General features: G+C 39.5%; 1 protein-coding gene across 4 annotated transcripts in view; it reads left to right on the top strand.

Moving 5' to 3' along the window:
- The window catches only part of LOC122560173 (microtubule-associated protein RP/EB family member 1-like), a 79,546-nt gene that overhangs the window by 1,723 nt on the left and 55,563 nt on the right, over positions 1-22,260 (top strand). The window contains exons 1-2 of one of the 4 annotated variants that reach the window (XM_087994837.1): positions 7,973-8,079; positions 20,988-21,128. In XM_087994837.1, the coding sequence (XP_087850963.1) occupies positions 21,008-21,128 (121 nt within the window). In that variant the 5' untranslated portion in view covers positions 7,973-8,079; positions 20,988-21,007. Of the gene's footprint in view, positions 1-7,972; positions 8,080-16,050; positions 16,215-20,987; positions 21,129-22,260 lie in introns of those variants that run through there. The other 3 variants (XM_087994838.1, XM_043710547.2, XM_087994839.1) reach the window with 3 other exon arrangements.

The raw sequence follows: 22,260 nt of genomic DNA, 5'->3' as shown, positions 1-22,260 counted from the left end.
GTACATATCTAAATACTTTTGAAATGTTGTTGCAATTCCAAAGTATACAAAATGGAATTAAAATAGTTACAAGCCTGTTTTTGACTAGTGCTGAGCCAGTGGGCTGGTTTTATTGGCTGCAGACTTTTGATTCTGACAATAGTTAACATTTGATTTGTATTTGATCATATTACTTCAACTTGAAGGTAACTTGTATTACCTGATGCATTTTGGGAATTTTCAAAAAGTTAATACTACCATTTAATTGAAGACCAATTTATAGAATAATATTACTTTCAGGATAAATTTTCATAAAACAGGGGAGGTGATGGCCTAGTGGCCTTATCGCTGGACCATTAATCCAGAAAATGTTCTGGGAACCAGGTTCTAATCCCACCATTGCAGGTTGTGGAGTTTGAGTTCAATTTAAAAAGTCTGGAATTACGAATCTAATGGTAACTATGAAACCATTGTCTAGTGTTGGAAAAAACCTATCTGGTTCACTAATGCCTGGTCTTACCTGGTCTGGACTACAGTGACTTGAGAACCACAGCAATATGATTGACTCTAAACTGTCCCCCCGGGATGTGCAATAAATACTGACCTAGTCATTGGCATCCTCGTTCTGAGAATGAATTAATTAAATAAAATGCAAAACTGCTTTGAGGAATAAATTTTAAGTATCGTTTGAATCTGTTGCATTGCCAGGTGTTGTTGAGTTCAAATCATACTAACAGAATAACATTTATTTAGTTGATACTCAATGCTGCTTAACTGTGTTTAGGCAATCTCTTAGTCCATTTTAGAGAACACCTAAATATTTCTGTTATTGACTCTGCCCATCTTCAATTTTATTGTGAATACTCACATGATTGCCATCTAGTTGATTACTTTTTTCATACAGATCACATTTGAGCTATACTGTATCCAGCACTAAATGATGGTAGTATTACACCCCTATTTTAGACTAGTTTGGAAAATACAACACAATAAACCTAATGGCTGTCAACAACATTCTATTCTTGTGCCCAATTTTACACGGTTAAAAATTAATTTATGTAGTGAATTACTACAATTTGCAGTGTGCTACCTGAAAGAATGTTAAGAACAGATTTAGTTGCAATTTTCAAAGCAGATTGAATGGAAGGTATTTGTAGGACGATAGGGAGAAAAGAGGGCATGTGATAAATGACCTCCTTTAAGGCAGTATGTTTCTAATGGAGTATTATTCCTTCAAATTCCCTGCAACCTTTGACTCAATTAGACACTATCCTTCTTCAAACTACTTTCTCCATTGCTTATTGTAGTGGAGATATTCTTGCTTGGTTTCATTGTTATTAATCCAGTTAAGGTCAGAACATCTCGAGCAATGAGTTATTTACCCAGTATTGTCTTTGGAGTCCCTAAAGGATCTGTGTTGGATCTTCTTCATTGTGTTAGTACTGTATTCGTGTGTATGTAGATAGCACTAAATTTCCCATCTTCACTTCCTTACTGCCTTAAATGGCTAATCCAATACTCAATCTAATATGAGGTCCAACTAGGTAGAGAAAAACAGTGAATGGATAGCCCAAGTAGCATTTTTTTCTATTGTTAGCATTTAGAGTCATAGAGATATACAGCATGAAAACAGACCCTTCGATCCAACCTGTCCATGTTGACCAGTTATCCCAAACCAATCTAGTCCCACCTGCCAGCACACGGTCCATATCCCTCCAAATCCTTCCTATTCATATACCCATCCAAATGCCTCTTAAATGTTGTAATTGTACAAGCTTCCACCACTTCCTCTGGCAGTTCATTTCATACATGTATCACCCTCTGCGTGAAAAAGTTGTCCCTTGGCTCTCTTTTATATCTTTCCCCTCTCACCCTAAACCTATGCCCTCTAGTTCTGGACTCCCCCATCCCAGGGAAAAGACTTTGTCTATTTATCCTATCCATGCCTCTCATAATTTTGTAAACTTCTATAACGTCACCCCTCAGCCTCTGACGCTCCAGGGAAAACAGCCCCAGTCTGTTCAGCCTCTTCCTATAGCTCAAATCCTCTAACCCTGGCAACATTCTTGTGAATCTTTTCTGAACCCTTTCAAGTTTCGCAACATCTTTCCGATAGGAAGGAGACCAGAATTGTGCACACTGTTCCAACAGTGGCCTAACCAATGTCCTGTACAGCTGCAACATGACCTCCCAACTCCTGTACTCCATGCGCTGACCAATAAAAGAAAGCATACCAAATGCCGCCTTCTCTATTCTATCTACCTGCGACTCCACTTGTGGTGCTACTATTTTAAAAAGGTGGTAAGGAAACACCAGGGAACTAAAAACCAGTGAGCCTGACATCGGTGGTGGGCAATTATTGGAGAGAATCCTGAAGGATAAGGCTTGCATTCGTTTGGAAAGGCAAGGACTGATTAGAGAAATCATGTCTCACAAACCTGATTGAGTTTTTTGAAGAAGTAATGTAGAGGATTTGGATGTAGGTTTGCTCGCTGAGCTGAAAGGTTCATTTCCAGATGTTACGTTACCTTACTAAGTAACATCTTCAGTGAACCTTACGTGAAGCAATGCTGAAAATGCCTGCTTTCTCTGTTTGGGTTTTTTGGGTTGGTGATGTCATTTCCTGTGGTGATGTCACTTCCTATTCATTTTCTCAGGGGGTGGTACATGGGGTCTAACTCGACGTGTTTGTTGATAGGGTTCCGGTTGGAATGCCATGCCTCTAGGAATTCTCGTGCGTGTCTTTGTTTGGCTTGTCCTAGGATGGATGTATTGTCCCAGTTGAAGTGGTGTCCCTCCTCATCCGCATATGAGGACAAGCCGTACAAAGACACGCACGAGAATTTGTAGAAGCATGGTATTCCAACCGGAACTCTTATCAACAAACACGTCGAGTTAGACCCCCATCTACCACCCTCTGAGAAAAGGAATAGGAAGTGACTCCACCACAGGAAATGACATCACCAACCCAAAGAAACCCAAACATAGAAAGCAGGAATTTTCAGCATTGCACGCATGAGGTCCGCTGAAGATGTTACCTAGTAAGGTAACGAAACGTCTGGAAATGAACCTTTCAGCTCAGCGAGCAAGCCTTCATCCAAAATCTCAACCTGAGCTACAAATCTTCTCAAAACTCGCTATTGATGAGGGTGTGATCTATCTTGACTTCAATTAGGCATTCGACAAGTTTCCTCATGGTAGACTGGTTAGCATGGGTTAGATCTCATGGAATACAGGGAGAGCAAGCCATTTGGATACATAACTGGCTTGAATGTAGAACACAAAGTGGTGGTGGAGGGTTGATTTTCAGACTGGAGGCATGTGATCAGTGGTGTGCCACAAGGATCAGTGCTGGGTCCACTGCTTTTCGTCATTTATATAAATGATTTGGATGTGAACATAGGTATAGTTAGTAAGTTTGCAGATGACACCAAAATTGGAGGTGTGGACAATGAAGAAGATCATGAGTACAATGGAATCTTGATCAGATGATCAATGGACCAAGGAGTGGCAGATGGAGTTTAATGTAGATAACTGTAAGGTCCTGCCTTTTGGAAAGGCAAATCAGAGCAGGACTTATACACTTAGTGGTAAGGTTCTGCGGATTGTAGCTGAGCAAAGAGACCTTGGAATGTAGATTCATATTCCTTGGGAGGTCATGTTGCTCCTTGAAAGTGGAGCAACATGACCTCCCAACTCCAGTACTCAATGCTTTCCTTCATTGGTCAGAGCATTGAGTACTGGAGTTGGGAGGTCATGTTGCAGCTGTACAGGAGATTGGTCAGGCCAGTTTTGGAATATTGTATGCAGTTCTGTTCTCCCTGCTTTCGGAAGGATGTTGTGAAACCTGAAAGGGTTCAGAAAAGGTTTACAAGGATGTCGCCAGGTTTGGAGAGTTTGAGTTATGGGGGGAGGCTGAATAGATTGGGGCAATTTTTCCTGGAGCATTGGAGGCTGAGGGGTGACCTTTTATAGAGGTTTTATAAAATCATAACTGGCATGGATAGGGTAAGTATACAAAGTCTTCCCCCTGGTTGGGGGAGTCCAGAACTCGAGGGCATAGGTTTAAGGTGAGTGGGGAAAGATTTAAAAGGGACCTAAGGAGTACCTTTTTCATGCAGACGGTGGTGCGTTTATGGACTGTGCTAGTAGAGGGAGCTGTAAAGTAACAACATTTGAAAGGATCTGGATGGATATGTGAATAGGAAGGGTTTCAAGGGATATGGGCCAAGTGCTGGCGAATGGGACTATATTAGATTAGGGCATCTAGTCGGCATGGATGAGTTGGACCAAAAGGCCTGTTTCCATGCTGTACATCTGAGTCTGCCCAAAGCCTCCAAAGAGCATTCAGCCCACATCTCTCACTCACTCCACACACTCACACATTCTCTCTCACACACTCTCTCTCTCACACTCTCACTCACAGTCAATGCCCCCCCCCCCCAAACATTAGTCCCTGTAATCCTGCAATTCCCATGACTATTCCACCTAACCTGCTCATTCCTAGTCATTATGAGCAATGTAGCATGGCCAATGCACCTAACCCATGCAGAAGGGGAGAACATGCAAACTCAACACAGTCATCTGAGGGTGGAATCAAATCTGGGTCCCTGGCGCTGAGGCAGCAATGCTGCTGTGCTACACCTGTTACAATTGCCAGAATCTATTCCGCAAAACTTGTATGTTACTTTAAAAATAACTTTGGTCTATGACTGGTTTACATGAGTTGTTATGGCACTGACTAATCTATTCCCATGTAGCACACATTTTTTAAGAAAATATTTCAAATTGTGATTATCTGGTCTCAGTTGTTTTTAAATGACATCTATTGTTTGCGAAATGGTAACTACTCTTCGTTGGTATTTAATATTGAGATGAAACTTGCTACTGTGAGAAATTTTACAATACTTTTCTCATATAATAATCATTTTGGAATCCTATTTTTGAAACTAAAAGGAAAATTTAATAAACTGAGTTGTGCTGCTAAATTGTTTCAACTTGAAATGTTACAGGGAAATATCACCATTATCCACTTTCTTTTCATGATGTGGAGGAGCCAGTGTTGGACTGGGGTGGACAAAGTTAAAAATCACATTCCACGAGGTTATAGTCCCAACAGGTTTATTTGGAAGCACTAGCTTTCAGAGCGCTGCTGCTTCGTCAGGAAGGCGCAGCGCTCTGAAAGCTAGTGCTTTCAAATAATCCTGTTGGACTATAACCTAGTGGAATGTGATTTTTAATATTTTCCTGTTATCATTGCCATAAATCTAACGTACAGCTTGTGCCAAACCTCATTATCTGTTACCTAAGTGCTGACTAATTTACAGTCTCACTTTAAATTCTCCTTATATTCAATCATCCATGGTCTGTTTCTGAAATATCCTACAATCTTACAACTGTGAGTACTCACGTCATTCATATTCCTATCTCTTGTGCTCCCCTGACTTGCTTTATTTCAGTTTGGTGGCTATGCCTTGAATCTCTCATTAGATCTTCCCATCACTCTTTTTTCTCTTTTTGTGATAGTCAAAAAATTAAAATTTACAGATTAAGAATTTGGCCATAGACTCATATAATGCCACAGCCTCTAGGGCTATCAGCCTGTAAGAAACTATCTAAATATTGCTTAAATGTTATGAGAATTTCTTACTCTACCTCCCTTTCAGGCAGAGTTTCAGGCTTCCGCCACACTGAGGAGAAACATTTTCACTCGATTCTCTCTATCTGACTTCCATCTTTCTCCTTAATTTATGTCTCCGATTATTGGACTCTGTACTATCCACACCCCCTCAATCTTTTACACCTGAAGAGCCCTCTCAACCTCCTTTGCTTAAATTCAGAAAAACCTAACCTATCCAATTTGTACTCTGAGCTCAAACTCTCCAACCTAGGCAGCATTCTGGTAGATCAATTTGCAGCCTTTGTATTGGGTCTTATAGACTGATTTGGCTCAGCGTTTATCTGATTGTAGTCCAACAATCCCTGGGATGACTTTCTTACGTTAAAAGTGCTAAATAAATTTAGATGTTGTAACCACACTTCAGGTGACGTAAGTATGATGAAATTAGTTCCTCCTTGTGTTGCTTAGATAGTATATATTCTTCTAATCAACCTTTTGGAGATGTTGTTACACACCTGTGGAACAGGTAAGACCTGAACCCTGGTCTTCTGGGACACCAACACCGTATCACAAGAGTCCAAGGTAGGGATATTACCTTAAAATTCCAAATTAAAAAAAACAGGCTGGATCAGATTCACTTTAAATGGAACTATTCCCTATTCTGACCAGGTAGCAGTTAGTGTGCTGAGTTGTCAATTTGTGATGTTTGAGTGATGATTGTGTCCTGTTATTCCATATGCTCTCAGCATCTTGTTAATAATCCAGTTTTATTTAGACTTCTGATCCTGAATTTATCAATGACTAAATGTGTAATTTTAACTTTTAAAAAAATATCCAAAATTAATCAAGTTGAACAGTTGTTCATTTTGCCTGCGGTGACCTCCATTAGTTATCATTTCAGTTATCAGTTCTCAAAGGTGATAGTTTTTTAAATCTTACAATCGTTTTCCTTGTTCTCAGATAATGCAGATACTATTCTTTTGAATAATTTTTCTTGCTGAGCTGGAAGGTTTATTTTCAGACGTTTCATCACCATACTAGGTAACCTCATCAGTGAGCCTTCGATGAAGCACTGGTGGTATGGCTCGCTTTCTACTTCTATGTTTAGGGTTCCTTGGGTTGGTGATGTCATTTTCTGTGTCATTTCCTGTTCTTTTTCTGAGAGGGTGGTAAATGGGGTCCAAGTTGATGTGTTTGTTGATAGATAACCAATGAACACAGTACGCCAATTTCTCAACAACAAACACAAACAAGGAGACAAAACGTGCACAGAAACCCTAAACATTCTCCCCTACATCAAAGACATCTCTGAAATGACTGCCAGACTTCTCAGACCTCTTGGCATCATGGTAGCCCACAAAACCACCAGCACACTAAAACAGCAGCTAATGACTGTAAAAGACTCTAGCGAGTTTTGAGAAGATTTGTAGCTTAGGTTGAGGTTCCGCATGTAGGTTGCTCACTGAGCTGGAAGGAACCTTCCAGCTTAGTGAGCAAACCTACATCTAGTAAAAGACCCTATACAGACAACAAGCAATAATTTGCAAGGACTGTAACAAACACTACGTTGGACAAACAGGCAGAAAACTAGCCACCAGGATACATGATGAATGACTAGCCACAAAAAGACATGACCCACTATCACTAGTATCCTTACGTACAGATGAGGAAGGACACGACTTTGACTTGGGCAACACATCCATCCTAGGACAAGTATGAGAATTCCTAGAAGCATGGCATTCCAACTGGAACTCTTGGGCGCAATCTACTACCCTCTGAGGAAAAAGAACAGGAAATTACATCACCAGCCCAAGGACCCCAGAACATATAAATAGAAAGCGGGACATAGCACCAGTCCTTCACCGGAGGCTCACTGATGATCCCTAGTGTGGTGATGAAATGTCTGAAAACAAACCTTCCAGCACAGCGAGCAAACTTACATCCAGACCTCCACCTAAGCTACAAATCTTCTCAAAACTTCCTAACTATTCTTTTGAGTTTACTGCAAAGTGAAAAGAAGAGCTTTATAAGGTACTACATGTAACAATTTTATAAGCCTTTTTTTCTCTTCCTTTTCAATGGTTCCATGTCTCTTTAATTTGGGAGTCTTTCCTGAGAGACTTGTAAATTCTAAAGTTAGCTGTGTGATGTAAGTGTTAATACAGTACTGTAAGATCAAGAAATCTGTGCCAGTCTATGTCATGTAGTGTGCAAATGATGGGTTCTGCTATGTGGGATTCTTTGGTGTGGTTTGGCCTTAGAGTCAAACAATAGATTACTCTTTCCTCTCTAGTTATAAATCTGTTTACATTTTAACAGTATTACAAATAAATTGCCAAAACTCAGAATTATGTCTCTCCAGATATGCAAGGTTAACATTAAAATCTGAGACATATCAATGTGAAAGGCCCGAGAAGATTATCATCTTGCTAATTGAATCGAGTACTTTGGACTACTTTGAGATATATTGATGTAATCAGGTAACAAGGGTCTGTAATTTATTTTAGAAACTTTCATATAGTGGCACAGGTCATTTGGACCTTTGGACCTATCTTGAATATTTATACTGAACTTAAGTGAATAACGTTTATCCTTGAACATGTCAAAATGATTCTTGTATTAACTTTGTTTAATAGCTATGAAAGACCATAAAATGTGCTAAATATTGTTGAAACTTTTCCAGTTCACCTGATTTTTAGTAATGGTTGAGTGCATATCTGCTTAACTATACACTTCTTTTGTAGCAATTTTAGTAGCTCAGCGGTGCAGATACTAATATGATGACTGTTTTAGTCATATCTCAACCACTAATTATTGTATTTTATTATTGTATATGATCTGGAAGTCCTCTAGTTTGGAGGTTTTGTTCCTACTGTATCTAAGTTATATACCAAAAGTGAGCAATTAAAATATGGGAAGAACGCTATTCATTCCTATATGTCAGAAAAGGATAACTTTGTGAAGAGTTATTGGCATAAGAACCTGATTGTAAGGAATCAAATAGGTAAAATTTGAAGCTCAAATTCATTTTGAACATGATAACTTGTAGTATTACAGGTTATTGCAGTGACCTGGCTACAAACTATGTAATTGGGGTTTAAATATTTCAGGCTATCCGAAATTAGGAAAGGATTAGCAATATTGGTCAGAGAATCGGTGGTGGAAAAAGTTAGCATCAATAAGAGGGAGTCAGGCATTGGAAATGGTGTTGGGTGAACTAAAAGCAAGTGTCTAGTGATAATGTCAAATGGAATTATATATTGGGAAGCATATGGTTATAGTGGAAGACTTTAATTAGTGAGTTTTGAGAAGATCTGTAGCTCACATTGAGGTTCTCAGTGTAGTTTTGCTCACTCCATTTCGTCACCATACTAGGTAACATCTTCAGTGAGCCTCCGGGCGAAGGCTTCGTTTGGAGGCTCACTGAAGATGTTACCTAGTATGATGACTAAACGTCTGAAAATGAACCTTCCAGCTCAGTCAACAAACCTACATCCAGAAGATTTTAATTTTTACCAACTTGAAGTAAAATTGCTGAAGAAGTAAAAGCAATGGATTTCTGAAATGTATTCTGGCCAGTTTAGATTAGATTGGTTACAGTGTGGAAACAGGCCCTTCGGCCCAACAAGTCCACACCGACCCGCCGAAGTGCAACCCACCCAGATCCATTCACCTATATTTACACCTTCACCTAACACTGTGGGCAATTTAGCTTGGCCAATTCACCTAACCTGCACATTTTTTGGACTGTGGGAGGAAACCGGAACATCCGGAGGAAACCCACGCACACGCAGGGAGAACTCCACACAGTCAGTCGCCTGAAGCGGGAATTGAACCCGGGTCTCTGGCACTGAGGCAACAGTGCTAACCACTGTTCGAACTGTCCAGGAATAAATCATATTAGACTTAATAACATGATGAATCAAAATTGATTAATCTGAAATATGAAATAATTTATTGCAAATAGTGACCATATTATGATTGAACTTGTCAAAAGAACCAAAGAAATTGGGATGCTGTAACTCAAACAAAAACAGAAATTGCTGGAAAAACTGTAGCATTTATGGAGAAAGAGCAGAGTTAACGTTTCAGGCCCAGTGACTTTTCTTTAGAACTGTTTGAACTTGATATTGAGGTTGAATAGGGAAGGTTAAGTGAACAAATAAACCAGGATTTTAAAGAGATGAGCAATGAATTGCTCACTGAATCAGGTCAAGCTCTTGGTATATAATACTTCAGATAGTGTGAAGTAATTAAAGCAATATTTTGTCAAATACAAAACTTGTGCATGCCCTTTTAAAACTCCACGTATCTTAAGAATTTTGTCAACAAACAAGATGGTAAGAAAGGCTTACACAATTTTAAATAATGGAAGCATGGCAAACTAAAATGATTACAGGAAAGACTATGCATATAAATGTACATTTGTAAAGGATAGCAAACTAACATTAATTTTGTAAACAAATGAAGGAATTAAGACAGAAGCAGGTAAGAATATGGTAGATAATATGGAGATTGCAGATTTGGTTAAATGAATATAATGTTTCAGGAGAGGAAGGAATGGTTTGAATGATGGAAAAAATATTTTGTCCTGAGGTAGACTAAATACCTCGAGCTGGGAATATACACCCTATTAGTTTGAAAGAAAGAATTGATGTAATTGTAGATGCTGTTCCAGTATTTTAAGACAGGAGCAAATGAAAGAATTTTCAGACCTGTCACTTGTAACAGAAGTTGCTAGAATCTGTCGGCAGAGACAGAGTAAAGAAAACTTGAACAAGTATCAGCTGATCAGCATTTTTATATGGAATTGAGATATGCAGGTCATGTGTGAATAATCGAGCTAATTCTTTTGAGAACAAACTAGTGCCTGCAATGTTATCTTTGTGGACTTGCCAAAAATATCGGATAAGTTCCACATAGCAGACTATTAGCATTGTGAGCATGTGAATTTGAAGGGTTACCTTGGGATATGGGTTGAAGATTAGTTAAATTGAAATCAAAATAAGAATATAAGAAATTTATAGTGATTTATAGAATATGACCAATGATATTCTCTAATGATTACTGGGCCTCAACTTTTGACCAAATGTATTAATGACTTGTATAGATGGTGTAAGACTTCCTTGCACTAATCCTCTTGAAATAATGGCCAATTTTCCATTAGCCTTCCTGATTACCTCCTGTAACTGTGTGCTCGCTTTCTGTATTTCATGTGCAGAAGAACACCAAGTTTTCTACATTTTCTCACCATTTAATAATACTTTTGTACCTGTGCCAATAATCTGTTTTGCCTATTTGTTTGTGTATAATGGGATCAGAGTTTAATTAGGAAAGTTATATGCCAAGGGCAGAAGTTGTACACATAATGGTAAGGTCCTTGGGAATGTTGCTGTACAAAGAGATCTTGGGTTGCAGGTTCATAGCTCCTTGGAAGTGGAGTCCCAGGTAGGTAGAATAACGAAGAAGGCATTTGGTATGCTTGCCCTTATTGGTCAGTGCATTGAGTATAGGAATTGGGAGGTCATGTTGCAGCTGTACCGGACATTGGTTAGGCCACTTTTGGAGTGCAATTCTGGTCTCCCTCCTAGTGGAAAGTTGTTGTGAAACTAGAAAGGCATCAGGAAATATTTACAAGGATGTTGCCAGGGTTGGGGAGCTTGTGGTCCCAAAAGCTGAATAGGCTGAGACTATTTTCCCTGGAGAGATGAAGACTGAGGGGTAAGCTTAGAGGTTTCTAAAATCATGAGTTCAGATAAGGTAAATAGGCAAGGTCTTTTCCCTGGGATGGGGGAATCAGAGACTAGAGGGTATAGGTTTCAGGTGAGAGGGGAAAGATTTAAAAGAGACCTAAGGAACAATGTTTTCTCAGTATGGTGTGTAGAGAGGAGCCTCAATTATCCGGAATTGGATTAACCGAACGAAATACTCCTTGCCCACGTCCTTCGGATAATCCAGATTCCTCACTATATAGAATGAACTGCCAGAGAAAGTGGTGGAGGCTGGTACAGGATTTAAAAGGCATCTGGATGGGTATGTAAATAGGAAGGGTTTAAAGAGATATGGGCCAAATGCCATCCACTTTAGAGCCAGGGAAGTTGCATCAAAATATTTTCCTAACGACAGGATTAAAAACTGTGGAGCAAAGGGATTTGGGTGCCCAAATACAGAAATCACAAAAAGCTAGTCTGCTGATACACAAAAAATTTTGAATAATTTGATTAAAACTTTTTTCTATTTCAACATTTGGGATAGGAAGCATATTTCTATTAGATGATCTTTAGTCAGAACTTGTCTAGAAATTGTTCAATTCTGATCACGTCAAGAAGGATTTTTGAATTTGATGTGCAGATTTACAAAAAATTATATTACATAGATATGGTTGTATTTTCCTAATAGGTGATGTTTTTGAACTGTTTAAAATAACTTTATTCAAGTAACCATGGAGAAGTTATTGCCTCCAGAGTTTAGAAAAATAAGAACTGATCTTATTGATTGTGGCAAAATTCTTGTATGGCTTGATAGTAGATTCAGGAAGAATCTTTACCCTGGCTTCCAAGTTTAGAACCAGGGAAACTGTCTCAGAACGAAGACCAAATTATTTAGGACTGAGATGAGAAATTTCTTCTTTCAACATGATGAATCTTTGAAATTCGCTAAGCTACTGAGCATATTTAAGACATACTAATAGATTTCTTGACATTGAAGATATCAAGGGATATGGATATAATGCAGAAAAATGGCATTGAGGTAGAAGATCATTTGTGATCTAGTTGAATTGCCGTATAGGCCTGAGGAGATAAATTATTAATTTCTCTTCACAGTATTCAAATGTACTTTGGAAGATTCTCGAAGAATTGGGCAAAATCTCAAAAATCAGAGCCATATTATTGACAAGTGAAATAAGGAAGTATTTCTCAGTCATGAGAACCTGAAAGTGTATCACCCAAAATACTCTGGATGTTGAGTTAGTTGTAATTTTCACTACTGAGGTCAACAGATCTTTTAGGTAAGGTTATCAAAGGATATAAAGCAAAGATTTGCAAATGGAGGTGAAGTAGAGATTAGCAATAATCTAAATAGTAAAATGGATTTATTGGGCTGCATGACCATTCCTATGTTCCAAAAAAAAATTTGCTTTAGATCAAAGTTGGCTGATTCCACTTGATGGGTGCCTTGCTTGGCTTTCTATTATTGGAATGATGGTTTCCATGTGACTTGTTCACTTTGCACATTACAAAATAATTTTACTGGAGCATAGTATTTATAGAACTACATGACTACCATAGAAAAGTGTTTATCTGACAACTGTTAACAGCTGAGTGATCAGGATGGCTTTAATAAATTTTGCTCTGTTATCCTTGGAGTGGGAAGTAGTTTCCACAGAATCTGCATTTCTCTTTGCTTCCTCATTCCAGCCTTTTCAGTTTCCTTGTGCTTTTATAAAATGTCCTTCATTTGTGCTGAATTCATTCGCGTTGGAGGAATGTATTACAAGTTTTATTTTGTCTAATAATGTTCTACATATCATAATGTAAGTGGCATCTGACTTTGACTGTATATGAGAGCTGTCATATTGTGGTAGATTTTGTGATTAAAACAATTTTGTGTACTCTATCTGCAACCAGACCCAAGGAAAATAAGTGAGAATGTTATGTTAAGTTTTCTTTTTTCATGATGTGGTTAGAATAAAAGATTGACCCAGAGTATGATGTCAATTCATTGCATCTGTTCGAATAGTTTAAATTCCATAGTTCGAATTTCCTATTCAGTTGAATAGTCTTTAATTTCACTACTAATCAGGGTCAGGTCAGCTGTGTGTGCTCTGATGATTTGTGATACTAGCAACAGTTTTGAATTTTAGGAATAAATCCTATGTGATTGAGTTCAAGATGTAGTTTATTCCAGTGCACTAATATACATAATATTGACTGTCATAACTTATAACTGACCACCCTCCCTCCACCCAACCACCATCAATGTTGAGTTGCCATTTGCCAGAACCTTGATTTTATTTTTTTAAAAATGGCTACAAGAGTAGCATAGGCTGAGTATTCTTCAGTGACTAACTTGCCTCTTGCTACCAACTATAAAACATGGCAAAAGCATAGTGCAGTGCTTCCATGCCTTGTTTGTTGATGATTGCAAATGAAATGGCATAAGTACAAGAAATGATCTAGAATTGAATGATGTACAATCTATATGAGTGGTAAGAAATAAGGAAATGACATTTGTGGGAATAGTATATTCCTGAACAGTAGCTGTTCTGTAGGATAGTGAATAAATCTGGATTTAAGGCATGTGAAAATGACAGTAGGTTACTCATGGGTGATTTTAATCTTTGATTAAAGTTCTGCACTTTGGCTTGAAGAATAGAGGAGCTGAATAGTATTTAACTGAAGAAAGACTGTAGGAAGCTACAGCATGAAAGGATTTTGGAGTCATTGTGCATAAATCACATAACAGCTTGTATACAGCTTTAGGTAATGGGCAGGCAAATGGAATGTTGACCTTTAATACTAAAGGAAATGAAGTACAAAGATAGTTCTGAAGATAATTCATACAGGGCTTGAAACATTAACTCTGTGTTTCTCTTGCCACAGATGTTGCCAGAAGTGCCTATGTCTGTGCTTATTTGATAAATATGGGGATGCTTTGCTAAACTATACAAAGCATTAGTCACTTGGAGATCGTGAGGACTGCGCTAATCAGACCACAGCTGGAATACTCCAAACAGTTTTGGGATCCCTTATTTAAGGAAAGACATTGGAGGCAGTCTAAAGAAGGTTAACTAAGCTGATCCCAGTTCTGGAAGAACCATCTCATGAGAGATTAAATAGGTTTGACCTGTACAGGGGAACCTTGATTATCCGAATGAGATGGGCGGGCATTGTTTCATTCAGATAATCGATTATTCAGTTAATCAATTAAATGTCTTTCCTCTGGGGCTTGGAGTTTTTAAAGTCTGCTCCTCGTTCAGGAGACTGCAGCAGCACACAGCGCGTGAGCCCCCACCCCCAATCCCTTCCAACACAGCCCCCTCGCCCCCATCCAACCTTGCCACTGCCCCATCCAACCATGCCCCTGACTCCAACCCTGTCCAACACCACCCCCCCCCCCGCTCCCTAGCCCTGTCCAACCTTGCCCCCCCCCCAAACCCTGTCCAACACTGCCCCCTCTGCACCCAAACCCGTCCAACACTGCCCCCGCCCCTTCTCTGGGGCAGCTGGACTGGACACCAACAACAAGACTGCTGCTGCTGATTTTGTGGGATGAGTGTCCAAATAGCGCGCACTCACGTGCACACAGCCATAGACACAACTTTTTGACAGGTTCCACTTTTGCCCTGTACAGGACAATGTTGGAGAGATTATCTGGGGAGGGGGGTTTAGGGTACACCCCTCAACAACTCCAGGCAACATGTGGGGAGAGAGGGCGGGAGGTCAGTCATTTGGAGACTCTGCCTGTTTAATCACTGTAAACAAAAGACACGATGACCGTTGGAAACACGTCTTTGATGAAATGTTTCTGTCGGGACCAGGAGATCTCCTTCAGATAATCTGATTTTCGGATAATTGGTATTCAGATAATCAAGGTTCCTCTGTACTCATTGGTGTTTAGAAGAATGAGAGGACACTTATTGAAACATGAAAAGGAGGGTGCTTGGCAGGATAGGCGCTGGAAAAGGTGGTTTCCTCCAAGTGGGAGAGTATAAAACCAGAGGTCATTATTGCACAATAAGCTGTTGCCCATTTAAGATGGATGAGGAGGAATATCTTTTTTCCCAGATGGTAGAGAACCTGTAGAATTCTTTAGCACAGAGGGATGTAGAGACTGTGTATTTAGGTTTCAATCTCACCCTTGAATATACCTATCTGTCAGAAATGGAATCAAGGGTTATGGGGAAAAGGCAGGAAAGTAGACTTGAGGATTGTCAGATTAGCCATAATCTCCTTGGTGGAGCAGACTGGATGGGCTGAATGACCGAACTTGGTCTCATGGAATATCAAATTGGTAAAAGTAATCATGAGGAAAAAATCATTTTGTATTCAGGACAGTTCCTAGAATAGTCAAGGGCCTAAAGGAAAAGGAGGAAGTAAATGCATTTGCTATCATTAGAAATAAATTACTAGGCAATCTGATGGTGCAAAGGGTGACAAGGCTTCTGACCTGACGGGATCCCTCCTAAGATTTTGAAGCAAGTTGCTACAGAAGTAAAGGATGGAGTGGTACCCATTTGCAATAATCATCAGATTCTGTAACAGTCCCAAGGATTGGAAAACTGTCTATGTGACACCTTTTTTAAATAAAAGTGAGGGGGGTCACAAAAAAAACTTGATTGTTCATGCCCATCTCTTTGCTTCCTTTCAGTCACTTAATCTGATGCTGATGGTGTTCTTGGTGCATGTCGCCTGGTGCCCTAATTCCTGCCTCTGCCTTTGGGTCTGGTCATAGAAGCTGATGCAGCCTGGTTTGGGCAAATCCGATGAAAATGACAAGTTAAACCTTTCTGCTAAAATGAGCGAGGTTTTCATTTATTTCAGTGTGTACTACTACTTTGGAGTTTGCAAGCACTTAATTTCTACATCACATTCCTACTCCCAAACTTGTTAAAGTAAGACTTCTGAAAGATTGTTGACTTGAAATGTTCGTTCTTTGTCTTTCCACATATGTTGTCTGACTTGCCATCAACACCCTGAATAATTTGTGAAGTAACTTATGTAGCAGCTAAGAGTTCTCATCACATACTTGAAGGAGGCAAGGCATTGGCACAGTGATTTAGTAATCTAGAGGCCCTGGTTAATTCTCTGGTGATAAGTTTGAATTACTTTGTGGCAATTTTTTAAAAATTCACTTGTGGGATATGGATGTCACTAACTGGACCAACATTTATTGCCTGTCCCTAGATGTCTGTCAGAAGGTGGGAGTGAATTGCCTTAAAACACTGCAGTTCATGTTTTGTAGGTGGACACACAATTCCATTAGGGAGGGAATTCCAGAATTTTGACTCAGTGACACTGAAGGAAAGGCAATATATTTTCAAATCAGGATAGTATGTGGCTTGGAGTGGAGCTTACAGATGGTGGTGTTCCCAGGTGTCTGCTTCCCTTGTTGTTCTAGATGGAAGGAGTCATGGGTTTGAAAGGTGCTGTCTAAGGATTTTTGAATTTCTTTTAGATCATATACACTGCTGATGTGATGGAGGGAGTGGATGTTTGTGCATCCGATGCCAATCAAGCAGGCTGCTTTGTCCTCAATGATGTCAAACTTCTGGAGTTTTACTGGAGCTGTCATTATCCAGACAAGTGGGATGTATTCCATCACCATCCTTACTTGTAGATGGTGGACAAGCTTTGGGGAGTCAGTATGAGAGTTACTCGCAGTATTCCTAGCCTCTGACCTGCTTTTATAGCCACTCTATTCGTGTGGCAATTCCAGTTCAGTTACTAGTCATAGTGACTTCCAGGATGTTGACAATGGCATAACACTCAGTGAATCACCTGATTGATTGTTAAAGGGTGGTTCTTTATAGAATGTATAGAATCCCTACAGTGTGGAAACTGGCCCTTTGGCCCAACAAGTTCACACCGACCCTCCGAAGAGTAACCCACTCAGACTCATTACCCCTACCCTATATTTACCCCTGACTAATACACCTAACCTACACATCCCTGAATACTATGGGCAATTTATTATAGCCATCCACTGAACCTGCATATCTTTGGACCATGGGAGGAAACTGGAGCACCCGGAGGAAACCCACGCAGACACTGGGAGAATGTGCAGAGTCCACACAAACAGTCGCCCGAGGTTGCTAACCACTGAGCCACCATGCCACCTAATCTGCTTAGATTGTTGTTCATCAATGCATCATTGACTGGCATTTGTGTGGTCTGCATGTTACTTGCCACTTTTTAGCCCATGCTCGGATATTATCCATTCTTGTTGCATTTGAACACGGTCTGCTTCAATACCTGAGTTGTCACAAATTGTGCTGAACATTGTGCAATCGTTGGCGAGCATCCCCACTTCGGATCGTATGATGCAAGGAAAGTCGTTGAAGCAACTAAAGATAGTTTGGCGTAGGGCATTAGATAGGCTTAGATAGTGGCATTTAAGTTTAATTAATGAATCTGGATAAAAAACTAATGCAGTAGTAATTGTCCTAAAAATCTATCTGGCTCACTAATGTTCTTTTAAGGAGGAACATCTGTCATCCTTATGTAGTCTGACCCACAACTATATGGTTGACTGTCAAAATGCCCTCTGGCTCCACTTGAGCAATTGGGGATGGTCAATAAGTACTCAATTAGCCAGCAATACCTCTTCCCCATGAAAGGATAAAAACAAATGCATATGACAAAGTCAAAACATTTGGAAATCATCATCTTTTATTGAAAGACTATCAAATCTAAATAGATTCATCTTAGAATTGCATTTTTCTCAGTTCTGAGCTCCAATGTGGAAATTAACCATGAATTCCAAAGTTGATTTTATTAAATGTTTCAACCATTGAGATGTTATCCTTAATTGTTCAACATTTTGTCCTTCAAAAATTAGCATGGTTTCTTCTATCCCAAGGCTCAATGTTGACCTCAGGAATTCATTTTTCAGAATAAAGTAATTGGTATTCCAAAGAGTATGTACTTCTGTTTAATCTCCATTTATTCAATAGACTTACTTGTTTTGAAGCCTTTATTCTTGATCTGAGCATACAGTATATTTTGATGAGGTCACGTAGTTACCTGCTCTTTTGCTTGATATTATTAACAAATTGGCGAACATTTAGTTGTGTACACAGGCAATCTTGTGGGCCTCTCTCTCTCTCATTTGTTAACATGTTGCCACAGCATTGTGGTATGAGTTATTCTGGTAAATCTTAAATCATTGCAATGCATTGTAGTTGGAATTTCCAACATCAATCCAAAACCATGTGTATTTGTACTAAATAGTCTATAAATAAGCCTGTTACAAAAAGCATTTGGTGTACTGGATTTTATAACATGAAGCATAAAGTGCAATAAAGATGTTGTGTAATGCCAAAGTAAATCACCGAGTAGACCTCAGTGAGAGTATTGTATCTAGTTTTAACTACCATATCTCATAGGGTGGCAAAACTTTGAAGTGAATAGGTAAAGGGACGGCTGGAAAACAGGAAGCTTTCAGAAATGAGATGACGAGAATCCAGAGAGAGGTTTTTCCTGTTAGGGTGAAAAGAAAGACTGGTAGGTATAGGGACTGTTGGATGACTAAAGACATTGAGAGTTTGGTTAAGAAAAAGAAGAAAGCAAATGTAAGGTATAGACAGGATAGATCGAGTGAATCCATTGAGTATAAAGGAAATAGGAGTATACTTAAGAGGGCAAAAGGGGGCATGAGATAGTTTTGGCAAATAGAATTAAGGAGAATCCAATGGGTTTTTACAAATACTTTAAGAACAAAAGGGTAACTAGGGAGAGAATAGGGCCCATCAAAGATCAGCAAGGCAGCCTTTTTGTGGAGGCGCAGAAAATGGGGGAGATACTAAATAAGTATTTTGCATGAATATTTACTGTGGAAAAGGATATAGAAGATATAGACTGTAGGGAAATCGATGGTGACATCTTGCAAGATGTCACCAATTACAGAGGAGGTAGTGCTGGATGTCTTGAAATGTGTAAAGTTGAATAAATCCCTAGGACCTGATCAGGTGTCCCCTCGAACACTGGGAAGCTAGAGATGTGATAGTCACAAGTGAGGTGCCGGAAGACTGGAGGTTGGCTAACGTGGTGCCACTGTTTAAGAAGGGTGGTAAGGACAAGCTGGGGAACTATAGACCAGTGAGCCTGACCTCGGTGGGTGGGCAAGTTTTTGGAGGGAATCCTGAGGGACAGGATGTACATGTATTTGGAAAGACCAGGACTGATTAGAGATAGTCAACATTGCTTTGTGTGTGGGAAATCATGTCTCACAAACTTGATTGAGTTTTTTGAAGAAGTAACAATTTCTGTTTCCATGCTGTACATCTCTATGACTGTATGAATACTGTACAGATCAAACTTACAAGATTCATGCCAAGGATCAGAAGACACTTTGGAGAGAATAAAGAAGTTGGTGGTGTTCTTGGAGCTGAGAATGTTAAGAAGACAGTTGTGTTTATGTGTTTGGCTTTGACAGAAGAATTAGTGAGGTCGCCACCATGCCACCCCAAATTGAGGATGGCCCATACGGGCATCCTCAATTTGGAACGGCGTGGTGGCTCAGTGGTTCGCACTGAAGCCTCACAGCACCAGGATCCGAGGTTCAATTCCAGCCTCGGATGACTGTCTGCGTGGAGTTTGCACATTCTCCCTGTGTCTGTGTGGGCTTCCTCCCACAGTCCAAAGATGTGCAGGTCAGGTGAATTAGCCATGCTAAATTGCTCATAGTATTAGGTGCATTAGTCAGAGGGAAATGGGTCTGGGTGGGTTACTCTTCGGAGAGTCGGTGCAGTCTGGTTGGGCCGAAGGGCCTGTTTCCACACTGTAGGGAATCTAATCTAATCAAGATACATTTATACCCAGTCAGATTATCACAGTGAGAGATGGATTTCAATGCAGGTTATTCATTGTAGACTTCAAAAAAATCTGCACATTTAAAAGATGAAAATCTAGAAACCGAGGAGCATCCAAATAAGTTGGGGGATCTCTGCAAACATAAGGTCTGCTCCTGGCTAAGAGAATTCAAAAGAACCAGAGAGTGATTAGAATTTATTTTCCCTAAAGATCAAGGTCTAATGTGGATTGCATTATCTTGGAGGATAGTGGAAGCAGATTTAATATAGTAACATTCAATTAGAAATTGGATATATACATTTACAGGGCAATGTGGAAAAAGCAGGGGACTGGAACTTGTCCTTTTATGGAAGAATACAATACAAGGCTGACGTCCTATGAATACAAGTAGAAACATTTTCATCTGTTCCTCTGATAGAAATTGTATTTTTTAATTTATAATCAAGACCTGATAGTAAATCAGGTAACAGTTCTCTCTCTCTCTCTCTCTCTCTCTCTCTCTCTCTCTCTCTCTCTCTCTCTCTCTCTAAAATAGAAAGCAACACTTTAATAATCCTGGCTGTTAAATATGCTCAGATTTTATCAAAATGCAAATATTTGACAATGATTATGACTTAAAATGTTAAACAATGGAAGTTGTAGAAACTATATTTTTTGTTTTCTTTAAGGAGGAGAACCTTTTTCAAATGACATGTTTGGAGATGTACTAATGTGTAGCGTTCAAATTTTTAAGATCTGTGTGGCAGGGCAACTTCCATCTTTTCAGTCTACAACGTTGACTCACCAAGAAATGTAATATATGATTGGATATTGCAGTTTGTCACAATTGTGTAGGTAATTTAAAACTTCTTCAGCTTTCCAGGATTAAAAGAAAATGGCGGTGAATGTTTATTCTACATCTGTAACCAGTGAGAACCTAAGTCGGCATGAGATGTTGGCATGGATTAATGATTCCCTTCAGTTGGCCTACTCCAAGATTGAACAGTTGTGCTCAGGTAATTGTTACATAACTATAATGAAATTGTGGGTATGTTATCAATTGTATGGGCTATGAAAGGGTGAGGTGATGTGTGTGTGTGTGTGTATTTGAAACTTAGGGTATGAGCAAAGTTCTTTGTAATTACAGTGATCCCTATTTTCCCTACCCTCGCGTATCAAGATGAACACTTTTTTTTAGTTTCTTGTTTTTCCCCCTTGTTTCTTTCTGTCCATTTCCACACATCAAGTCAACTTACGCATTCATCAGTCACTCATGACTCCAAAATTTAAAGCATGTGCTTAAGGTTAATACTTCACTGCAGTAGTAAGAGTCATACAGCTGTACATTATGAAAACAGACCTTTTTGGTCCAACTCGTCCATGCTCACCAAATGTCCTAAATATATCTCTTCCCATTTGCAAGCATTTGGCCCATGTACCTCTAACCCGTTTCTATTCATCTACTCATCCAGTTGCCTTTTAAATATTGTAATTGTACCAGCCTCCTCCACTTCCTTTGGCAGCTTATTCCATGCAAGCAACACCTTTTGCATTTAAACGTTGCTCCTTAGTTCCTTTTTAAGTCTTTCCACTCTCAACTTAAACCTTTGCCCTCTCGTTTTGGGCTCCCTCATCTCAGGGAAAAGACCTTGTCTGTTTACCCTATCCACGCCCCTCATGATTTTATAAATCTCTGTAATGTCACTCTTCTACTTCTGATGCTCCAGGGAATGTAACCCCAGCCTATTCAGCCTCTGCCTATAGCTCAACCCTCCAACCCTGGCAACATCCTTGTAAATCTTTTCTGATCCCTTTCAAGGGTTTCACAACATCTTTCAGATAACAAAGAGACCAGAATTGAACGCAATATTTCAATAGTAGCCTAACTAATGTCCTGTACAGCCACAATATGACCTCCCAACTCCTGTCTCTCTGACTAATAAAGGACAGCATACCAAATTCAGCTTTCATACTCTGTCTACCTGCAACTACACTTTCAAGGAGCTATGAACCTTCACTCCAAGGTCTTTTGTTCAGCAACACTCCCCAGGACCTTTCGATTAAGTGTATAAGTCCTGCTCTGCTTCCTATCTGAAAGATATTGTGAAACTTGAAAGGGTTCAGAAAAGATTTACAAGGATGTTGCCA

This window comes from Chiloscyllium plagiosum, unplaced genomic scaffold (assembly GCF_037043375.1).
Source record: "Chiloscyllium plagiosum isolate Xiang-an unplaced genomic scaffold, Cpla_swu_hap1 HiC_scaffold_15, whole genome shotgun sequence".
Taxonomy (NCBI): domain Eukaryota; kingdom Metazoa; phylum Chordata; class Chondrichthyes; order Orectolobiformes; family Hemiscylliidae; genus Chiloscyllium; species Chiloscyllium plagiosum.
This window is presented reverse-complemented; position numbering and strand designations above follow the sequence as displayed.